Source organism: Larus michahellis, chromosome 15 (assembly GCF_964199755.1).
Source record: "Larus michahellis chromosome 15, bLarMic1.1, whole genome shotgun sequence".
Classification (NCBI taxonomy): Eukaryota; Metazoa; Chordata; class Aves; order Charadriiformes; family Laridae; genus Larus; species Larus michahellis.
In genome coordinates this window covers 2,504,885-2,515,584 of record NC_133910.1, presented here as the reverse complement: position 1 = coordinate 2,515,584, position 10,700 = coordinate 2,504,885, and the positions used below count along the sequence as shown (strand labels likewise).

Genomic DNA, 10,700 nt, shown 5'->3' with positions numbered 1-10,700 from the left:
TGGCAAAGTTTGCCGGGGCGGCACCGAGCGTCGTGAGCACGTGTGGAGGAAAAGCTGCGTGGGGATGGCGATGGTGCGGGGCCGAGTTTCAGGAGGGGATGGGGAAAGGCTTTCCCCCCCCGTTTTGCACCATGGGGAAACAGCTCTGAAACACGGGGGGCGCTGGGGGGGGACACCCCTGGGAGCTGCGGGGTACTCGGAGGGGGAGCGATGCGGGCAGGGGCGATGCCGCACAGGCCCCTCTGCCTCCCCCGCACCCCCCGGGCCCCGCTTCTCCCCAGGGCCCTTCGCCTTCACCCGCTGCGAGGAGCGACCCGAGCGGCCGGGGGAAGCTCGGGGGGGGCCGTGCCGTTGCCGGGCTTTCACCCCCCGCCCGGGCCGGGCCCGCGGAGGCTCGGGGAACGACGACGCTTGGCCGGGGCTCCCCGAGGGTCCGCTCCGCACCCCCCGCCCCGCTCCACGGGGGGCGCCGCGGCGGCGGCCCCACGGCGCGGAGCGGCCCCGCGCCCGCCGGTGGCGGCGGCCGGGCTGGGGCGGCCGCGGCGGCGGGGCCGGGCCCGGTGCGGGGGCGGAGGGCAGCGGCGGCGGGGCCGGTCCGGCGGGGCTGCCGCGCTGGGCCAGACTCAGCCCCTTTCTCCCGCCGCCGCCGCTGGCTGCGAGCGCGCTGCGGCGGCTGGAGCTGCCCCCAGAGCGGCTGGTGATGGCGGCGGCGCGGGCTCGGCAGCGGGAGGCGCCCGCCCAGCCCTGCGCGCCGCGCCGCTAGCGGCAGCGCCCGTGCCCGCGGCGGCCGCCCCGGCCCATGCCCCCGGGGGGAAGGGGGGCTGCAGCAGCCCGGCGAGCCGCCCACCCGCGCAGCGGGGGCATCGCCCCCACTCGCCGCTCCTGGGAGGGCGGAAAGGAGGCAGCGGCGGCGGCGGCGCCGGCATTGTGCGCGGCGGATCGCAGGCCCCGGCGGCGCGGGGCTCGCCTGCCTCCCGCCCCAGCCTCATGAACCAGCCGGACGGCTCCGCTCCGGCGGCGGCGACGGGAGCGCAGGTAGGCGGCGGGCCGGGCGGCGTGTCCCCCGGGGGGAGGCGGAGGGAGCGGGGAGGAAGGGAGGGAGGGCGGCCGCCGCAGCCGCCCCGTCGCGGAGCCCCCGCCGGCGGCGCTTTGGCGCAGTGCGCGGGGGGCGCCGGCGGGACGCGGCTCCCCCTCGGCCCCGCACCGGCCCCGCCGCCCCCCTCGCACCGGGGCGGAAAACAAAGCGGCGCCCAGCGGCCATGTCGGCGGGGACCGGCCGCGGCCCGGCCCGGCCCGGCCCGCCCCGCACCCCCCGGCCCCCGCTGCCCCCGGCCCCGGGCCCGCCGGGCGCCGCTCCCCTCCGCGGGGCTTTTTCTTCTTTCCTTTTTCTCTCCCCCCCCCCCCCCCCCCCTTTTTCTCCTTTTTTTCTTTTTGCCCCTTCTCTAATTTTCCTCCCGAACGGTAGGTTTTTTTTTTTTTTCCATTAAAACGACGCCACCTAGAGGAGACTATTTCGTAAATAAAAAAAAAAAAAGAGAAATTAAAATTGCAAAAAAAAAAAAAAAAGAGGAAATATTCAGCTATTTCTCATTTTTGGAGAAAGTCGGGGGCGGCGGGGCCGGGTCACCCCCCCGCACCCCCCCGCCTCGCCCCGCACATCCCCGGTTTGTCCCTTCGGAGGCGAAGCCCAGGGAATATGTAAATGAAAATTAAGCTGGAATTTGAATGAATTCGGGTTCCCTCCCCCCCACACCCCCCCCCCCCCCCGCTGCCCCTTTTTCTGGAGACGAAGGAGCCGGGGGCGCAGCGGGGTGCGGGGGCCAGGGTGGGCACCCCCGGGTGGGCTGCGGGGATGGGGGAGTTTGGGAAAGTGGGAGAATTGCTGTTACGGAGCAATTAGGAATTGTACTTCATTGTAATTTTGAACTTGTGCAGCACGCTGTGCCAAAACTGATTTTCTTCTTTTTTTTTTTTCCCGTTTTTTTTTCCCTTTTCTTTTTTTTTTTTTTTTTTTTGCTGCAGTGCTTAAAGTTATTTGTTTCAAACGAGGAGTTTTGCAGGAAAATTAGAGCATAGAAAATTTGCTGTGGACACACCCAAATTTTTTTTTTTTTTTTTTTTTTTTGGTGATTTTGGATTTCATGCAAAACTGCTCTTAAACAATGAGGTTCTAAACACAGTCCAGGAAAACACGAGGACAAGCAAAATTAAGAGTCAAATGTCAGTTTTATTTTTGAATTTCTTGGCTTTTCGGATGGTTTCTCCTGGCATAATTAAAACATAGTTTCCAGCATTTAATTTCCTACTTCTTTTGTACAGAAAAAAATTTCCATAGTAGGTTTTTTTTTTTTCCTTCTTTTTTTTAAGCACACACGCTGCAACAACTCCAGATACTGGGGATCATATCAATCTAGGATTTACACAGGTTTATTATAAGGTCCGCCATTATATTATGAATATGCATAATTAACAATATTGTGAAAAAAATAATTGCAGATTTAGTGATTTTGATTTTTTTTTTAAACAGTAAAACTAAAGTGCCTTTAAAGGGCTCAGCCATGATTATTTTTCACAATTTCAAAATCCTTTTTCTCTCTGACTCTTGCTGTAAAGCCTTCCTGGAGTTTGAACTGAAAAATATCTTTTTTTCATAATTTTTTTTTTTTTGGTTTTGTTGGGTTTTTTTTGTTTTTTTTTTTTTTTTAGACGCTGTTCTGTGCCTCCTCTTTTGCTGTTTAGGGGGGGTGCCTTGCGACTTCTGGACTGTGCACACACTGGTTTATTATTGTAGGGTTGCCCTTGAATACGGGGGGTCTTGGTATTGATCTTTTTAAAAATAAATAACAAAAGAGCACTGAAACCTGCATTGTTTCAAGAAAAAAAAAAAAAGCAATATAGGAGAGATGCATGGCCTTTCCACCCAAAAGCGGGGGAGGGAGAGGAAGGGAAAGATTAGGTCAACATTGAGTTTTACCAACCTTGACACAGTCTCCTCTCTAAAATGGGGACAAAATAGCAAGATGGCTGGCTCCACAGCTGCAGCAGTTTGGTTTTTTTTTTTTTTTGGTGTGTGTGTGGGGGTTTTTGGTTGTTTTTTTTTTTTTTTTTTTTTGAAAAAGGCATTTTTAAATTTTGAACTCAGCAGTGAGTTTCTGGAGCTGCCGGGCACCCACCCGCAAATGCTGCAATTCAGGCGCTTTAAAAAAAAAAAAAAAAAAAAAAAAAAAATTTCAATCCGGAATGAATTTTTAAATCTGAATCTCAAAGCCCTGAAAAGTTTTTTTTTTTCTTTCTTTCTTTTTTTTTCTTTTTCCTTTTCTCCTTTGATTTTTATTTCACTGTAACTTGATATTTGCTGGAAATTAGGCAGGAGGGCCGGTGAATTTAGGATTCTGGGACTGTTTTTCACCCTTCCTCCCCGTCATTTGTTTCGCATTTTGGGTTGCTCAGAGTGGGGGGGTGAGGGTGGAGGTGGGGGTGGGGGGGAAATGGAAAAAATTTGCAAAGGAGGATAACTCTTGGGTGGAGGAGAAAATAGTCTGAAATGTCAACTTCATTTTTTTTTTTTTTTTTTTTTTGCATTTATTCCCCCCCCGAAGGACCCACCCTCTTCCTGAATCTTTTTTTTTTTTTTTTTTTTTTTTTTTTTTATTTTAAGCAAATACTGAAGCGAGTGCCGTGGTGCCAGGGCAGTGCTGGTGCAGATAGAGCGGGGTGGCACGGATGGGGCAAAATTACACCCGGTAATCTAAATTGGATTAAACAATCCCGGAGAATATTTTATTAGTGGTTTCGATCCAGGAAGCTTTACCGTGGGGGCTTTTCCATATTCTTACACTCCAAAAATTCCCTTCCTTGAGCTGCACCCCGTAACTTTCCCTTACTCGGTGATTAGACCCAAAGAAACTGTTTAGCTGTAATTTATTTTTTTTAATTATTTTTTTTTAAGGTTTCATACGTTTTTATTTTTTTTTTTTTCCAAACGGAGATCTTTTCCTACTGCTTTTTCTCTGCCTGTCACCCCCGGGATGTGGGGAGCAGCACCGTGGCTGTGCCATGGGATGGGGGGTGGGGGGGGGACACGACACACATCGATGGGTGCTGCGTTTTCATTACGAATAACGAGATAGATTCAATTTTGGGTCAGAATGACCGCGTTTTCGCAGTTGTATCAGGCAAGTTTGATGGTGCTCTCCTCAAACAGAGGAACTGAAACTTGAAAGGCCTTAGTTTGTGTCTGTTTTAACCTGTTTTCGGCGGTTGTGGGAATAAGTGAATTTTCTGTGGGTTCGTGCCCGTCACGTCCCCGCAGAGGTGGGAGCGCGGTGCCATAGTGCTGGGCTGCAAGCGGGGGGATGCCGCCCGCCGGAGGTGTGCCTACCGCAACCTTCCCAATCTTTAACTCTCTCTCTATCAGTTTCTTTTTGAACAACGGCTTCCATTATACGTTCCGCCGGTGATGAAAAGCTCCGGTTGAGGTTATAATGGGTTTCTGAATCTAACCTTTCTGCGTGCCGGTGTCCTTCCAAGGGGAAACCTCCTCCTCCTGCTTGAAAAATTTTTCATCGTTTTTTCGTCGCGGTCTGCTTTCAGGGGGATTAATTTTTATTTTTTAATTGTTTTTGTGTTTTGTTTTGTTTTTGTTTTTTTTTTTTTTTTTTTCTGGAAAGTCGATCAATATTTATCATTTTAAAATTTGCTGTTTGGCGGCCTGGGGAGGGGGAGGGGGAGGAAGGGAGCCCGGCAGAGCGATACCAACGGATTTCTCGTGACATAATTGAAATGAAATTTTTCTTTTTTTTTTTTTAAAAAAATACAAGTCCCTCATCCTCAGTGAGGATGAATATAGACATGTTTTCATCCAGGGATGAAAACAGACGTAATATTATTAAAGTAGTAGATAATATTTACGGAGGCGCCGTATAAAACCCTAGGATGCTGTTCGCATAACTCCCGAATAATTTAAATATATATCACTGCCATAACGCAACGCCGGGAATAGTTCGGTTCGTCACGTGGCCCTGGGGATGTGCCCTCAAGTTGCCGTGATGCCAGTGCGGTAGTGAAATCAGTGTTCTCAAAGTTAGATGAATTTAATTTTTTTTTTTTTTTAAATTTTAATTTTTTTTTTTAATTTCTTGGGGTTGAAGCCTGCTCTCAGGCTGGTGCTGATCCGGTTTCGTGTCCGCTTCTTTGGATGCTGTGCCACGGAAGGGATTATTCGCGTGGGAATGATGCTGGGGCTGTGACATGGACGGGGATGGTCCCGTGGTGCCGGGGAGTTTTGCCGGAGGCGCCGCTGGCAGGATGGGCCCCGCTGGTCCCCGAAGTGCCGAGGGGGGCTCCGGCGGGAGGGCGAGGGGATGGGGCGCTGGGGCAGGGACTGCGAGCGGGGCTGGAGGCTGTGGTTCCTTCTTGGAAAGGGACATGAGAAAATGCCACCACGAGATACTTATTTCCTGTAATTTCTAAATTTCTGAGCATCTAGCATGACGTATAGTTAGAAGTTCGCATTTACGGATTCAGCTTGGCCATACCGTGCTTTCTGGGGAAGAAGTTTCTAATTTTTAAAGGTCTTTTATGGATTAATTGCTAGTCATCTGCCTCCTTTTTGCTTTTGTTTGATTCCTTGAATGTCTCTTGATTATTTTGTACTATGTGATGCCAATTTAGTGGTTAACTAGTATGCAAACTACATCTGGACGTGTTGACTTTGCATTAACAATCATTGATTTGTCTGGAGCAAGGGAATAGAAATGAATGATGCTGTTTACCGTGGATAGTATATGAAAAATAACCATTTGTGATGTGTCTTTCGTCAGTGGCGCTGGGCTCTGCCTCGTCGGCAGTCGTCTCAGAGCTGGGGTTTTAAGCCGTGGCACCAGGGGTGGGAAGAGGGAGCCGGTAAGGTGGCGGCACAGGGTGTACGGTGGAGGGGTTGACTACGTGCCCGAGGCACGGCACGGGGCTCCTGGTGACCTTGACTGGCTCTGGGTGACAGTGGGAGTGGGGTAAAGTTGTAGCAGGAAGAGAAAAGAAATTAATATGTATATATATACATATATATAATATACAGCATATATAATATTTGTATAGAGGGCTTTTCACTAGGGCCTGTTGCAGTAGGACAAGGAGTAATGGTTTTAAACGAAAAGAGGGAAGATTTAGACTAGATACAAGGAAGAAATTTTTTACGCTGAGGGTGGTGAGCCCCCAACCCAGGTTGCCCAGAGAAGCTGTGGCTGCCCCATCCCTGGAGGGGTTCAAGGCCAGGTTGGCTGGGGCTTGGAGCAACCTGGGCTGGTGGGAGGTGTCCCTGCCCAGGGCAGGGGGTTGGATTAGAAGGTCTTCAAAGGTCCCTTCCAACCCAGACCATTCTATGATTCTGTGATCATCAAGAGGATGCAAAATTTAATAAGCATAACTAATAGGAGCCCATTGAGCTGATGGGTGGCTTCGGCAACAGCTGGCTCTCTGCAAAGCCCATGGCCACAGTAGCATGGTTGGCTCTGGCTGGAGCAGAGTTTGGTGCCTCCCATCCCTGCCTGGTTGTGGGGAAGCTGAGATGGACCCGTAGCTGCTGCATGTTCGGGTGAGTCATGGGACATAGGAGGCATTGCTACGCATTTGTGTCTTCTTTGGAAGAAGGGAAGGACTGGAGGACATCCCCTTTCTGTGGAGCCAGTCCCTTCCCAAGACACGTGGGTGCTGGAGATGCCAAAGCTGCCATGTACCACTCTTTGGACAGGGTGTTCACAAAGGCAGGGTTGCTTTCCCTTGGTTGATGTTGGATATTTGGACCTTGCATCTGTCCTCCCGCGGTCCTGGGCCTTGGTTGCTGTCTCCTGTTGAGCTCTCATTGCTGTTGGTGAGGGAGGTTGAGCATGAGCACTGGTCTTCCTTTGGGGCTGGGGTCAGCAGGCTCGGCTTTTCCCATGCAGCAATTGCTCTGCTAGCCTCTGAAACGTGCGTCTGCTGGTCGGATACCGACATGAGGGATATGGGTGATCTCCTGTAATGTGGGTTTTGCACCCTGATGTGATTGAATGTGTAAACGCATGTGGAGGTGCCGGCCAAGCTGCATGATGGCTTTTCTGAGGTACTTGCGTCTTACTTACTTGAGTGTCTGTTTGCTGCTCCCAAAGTGAGCAGTGGCAGAAAAAGGAGGTTAAGTAGAGAAAACCCTCCTCCGTACTCTTTGAAAGCACAACCGCAAAGAAGTTTCTTATTCAGAGAGGTGTATTTGGGGGAAGGAGGCCCCATTGAGGGTACGAGCTGTGTAGAAGTGGTATTAGCAGAGTAGACTCTGGACCCCTACTCAAACCACCTCTGTACCCATGGAGAAGAGTGTTTGTGCTCTACGCCTTTTGGGGTGTTTTGGTGATCGGTTGGCAGGTAGCTCAGGTTCGTGGACCGGTCTGTGATTGCTCGTGCTGGGATGCTGTGTTAGGCACCGGGAGCCTCCCCTGAGGAGGTCGGACCAGCTGAACCTGCTGTGCTTGTGGCTCCGGGGGTGAGGATGGGCCCCGGTGACTCTTGGATGAGGTCAGGGCAGAGTTTCAGGCTCCTTCCAGGTGATGAGACTTGTGGTTGATGGAGTTGTGCCGCCTCTGGAGAAGCTGGAGGCCACACATCCCGTTTGGGGTGAAATTGCAGAGCTCGGGGTCAGCCCGGAGTGCATGATGCTTTTTGGTGGTGGGAGCAGTGTCACCGTACCTGTTCCTCCGCTAGGGTAGCTCTTCCGGGGAGTGTCTCCTCTGTCTTCATGGCTCTCTCCTGTGTTGCCCAGGCGCTTCTTAGAAAGGCTTAGCTGGTGTGCTCTACCTGCAAAGATTTAATTATACAGGCAAGGCCTTCCTTGCTTGTAATTTACAGTCCTCCTGTTCGTTTCGCATCTATATTTGGCTGGCGTAACGTGAAAAATAAGGCTGGAAGTGGAAAAGCGGCGACGGTAGATTTTGGCTGTGGCTGGTAACAGGCTGAGCCAGGGAAATGGGAACGTCGGCTGGGGGCTGCCGAAGCCACCGTACACATGAGGGGTCAGTACACGTGTGTGCATGTTGGTTGGTGCACATGGACGCGTCGATGGAGAGTGCAGCTCTCCGGTGAGTCTGGGATGCTGCGTGGACCATCAGGTCTGTGCCGGCAAGTGGCTCGGCAGCGCTGGGGTCAGACCTTGGCGAGCCATCAGTGTCCTCTGTTTTAGAAATTAGGGGTGTTAGCACATGAGGTTCAGTATCTCGGCAGCTGGTAGAAGTGAGACCAGGTGTGTTTGTGAGACCTTTCCACCGGCAGTGAGCTGAGCAGGGCTTTCTTCAACAGCCACGACGGTCCAGACGTGGTCATGACCCAGTTCTGGTGTCCTGATGGCACCACCGTGTTTCCGGGGTCTTCAGGCATTAATACTTGTTGTGATTTCATTTTACTAGATACGTTCGGGCAGCAAGTCATTTTTTGCAAGTTAATTTTTTACGCTGCGTGGGTGTAGGTATCCTCTCCTGCCCGAAAATAGCAACAGAAGTGAGTTTTCAGAAGAAGTTGGGTGTGCTTGCGTTGAAGGCTCATCATTTACGTTCTGTTTCCAGTACGTTGAGAACAATTTTAGTACAAGTATTTAATTGCTTTAGACCTATTTTTAGAAGTATTAAACCTCAGTTTTCAAAACTCTGCAACCAAAGCCAAGAGCTCTGCTGGTGTGGGAGAGCCGGGAGGGGAATCTGGAGGAAAACCCGCAGCGACGTGGGTTGACCCTGTTGGGAGCAGAGCCCGGTCGTGGCCCTTGGGGCGCCGCCGCACTTTGGGGTGCACGCTCGGAATCAAGTTGTCTGTATTTTGGTGAGGGTTTTTTTTTTTTAGTATTATTTTAATTACTTGGCTACACAAGGGGAGAATGAATGAAACCCTATTTCAGCAGGTGTGTGTGATATTTTAGAGGAAGTCTGCAGCCTGTTGGGTGTAGTTTGAACGGAGAGCACCCCAGTGAGCAGCCTGCAGACAGCCTCGGCGGATTCGTAGCTTGAAACCCAAGAAGAGCTGCTGCTTTCTGGGTGTAAATCCGTCGCTCAAGGTCTGATGTGCTTTAGTCTGAGGGCTGCAAATCCTGAGCTTTTACTGGCATTTGTGATATTTGTAATTTTGAGGGTGGGAAGGGAGGGTTGGGAGGACACAGGATAATTATTTGCTGGAAACAAAATACCTTTTTGAATTTCTGTATGCATTTTTGAAACCCGTGTAGGGAGGCACAGCTGGATTTGGATCGGGCTGGTAGCGGAGGGGATCTGAAAATCCCCTTGGGAATCAACAGGATTTCTCTTGCAATTGTGTGGTGCCATCCACAGGAGCCCACCTCGGGCTCTCGAGATGCTGAAGTGCATCGTTGGGATGACGACGGTGGTGGCAGCGATACCGGGGGACGAGTTGGTGGCCCTGGGGTTGCTGGGTGGGTGGTCCCTGGTGGGCACCAGCTGGTGGGACTGGTGTGGGCTGGCAGAGCTGGGGATGAAGTTTGCCAGTGAAGGAATTAATAATTGGACACCAGGAAGACTGTCCCCGGGTGTGTTTTGGCTGCTTGGGGGCATGTGGCTTCGGCTATCTGGTTATGGTTAATACCACTGAGGCACACTGCGTATTAACTCCGAGGGAGGGATATTTTTACCTTCTTATCTGTCTTTATTTTAGAGGCCTGTAAATTTGGCTGGTTGGTGATAACAGCAGTTAGAATTAGCGTTTCTCCTTAATCAGGTTTGTTAGGACACTGCAGGGAGACAGCCTTGGAGGGGGACCCGCTCTGCCGCTAGCCGGGGAGGACGCTGGGCGAGGAATAAAAAATGCAAATGTGTCTAAATAAATTGCATTAGGTGGTGGCAAAATACATCCAGAGTAAGTTTGCAAGGTCCAAGTTGGGTCACGCGTGGTCCGCGGGCGGTGATGCAGTTTCAGCTGCTGGAAGCGGCTTGCGGACATCGGACGGATGTAGGCATGAGTCCACTGGAGCATCCTCAGTGGAAATGGTGATGCCATTCGTAAATGAGGAAGAAACACCCCAAAATCGAGAAAAATGAGAGACCCGTTTCCAGAAGCCTTGCAGGCATTTACATTTTTAATTTTTTTTTTTTTTTTTTAATGCCGTGGTCTGAATTGGTTTAGTTGGTGAGAAGGAGATTCGCTGAGAATGCTGCGGTTGCTTTTGGTTCCCCATAGCGCGGGGGAGACAGCAGGCACACCTTGCGGGTGGGTGTTTGGCTGACTCCGAAATGTTTGTGCTTTCCTGCTTCTACAGAGCTCTTTGGCCTTCCTGCTCCAGCATAAACAGTGTTTGTGATTGTAGTTCATTATGTGATATTTAAAATGTATAAAATGAAATGCTCCTGTCTACTTTAAGCAGACATATGTCTACGTTTTACAAATTAGCCTAATTAAATATATATGTAGAAATTTATGATATTCAGCTCCTAGCATAAGGTACGCAATTAGCATCCATGGAGCCAGGGAGGAATTTTCCATTTGTATCATGACTTTTCCTCATAGGATGTGTGGTTTGGTTGGATTTTTTTTTTTTTTTTAATCTTCAATGTTTTAATTTTTGTTCTGCTTAGGAATTCACTTAGGGACCAGTCCTGCAGGGGTTTAGGCTTGTGGTTAAATTTCCCCACAAGTAGCTTTGACTGAAGTCGGTAAAATGGTACCTAATTCCTGTGCTT

General features: G+C 50.8%; 1 protein-coding gene across 2 annotated transcripts in view; it reads left to right on the top strand.

Moving 5' to 3' along the window:
• The first annotated feature begins 871 nt into the window (after positions 1-871).
• Positions 872-10,700, top strand: part of ZNF618 (zinc finger protein 618) — a 163,549-nt gene continuing 153,720 nt past the window's right edge. For both annotated transcript variants that reach the window (XM_074608347.1, XM_074608346.1), the window contains exon 1: positions 872-1,035. In XM_074608347.1, coding sequence (XP_074464448.1) covers positions 988-1,035 — 48 coding nt within the window. In that variant the 5' untranslated portion in view covers positions 872-987. The remainder of the gene's footprint in view (positions 1,036-10,700) is intronic.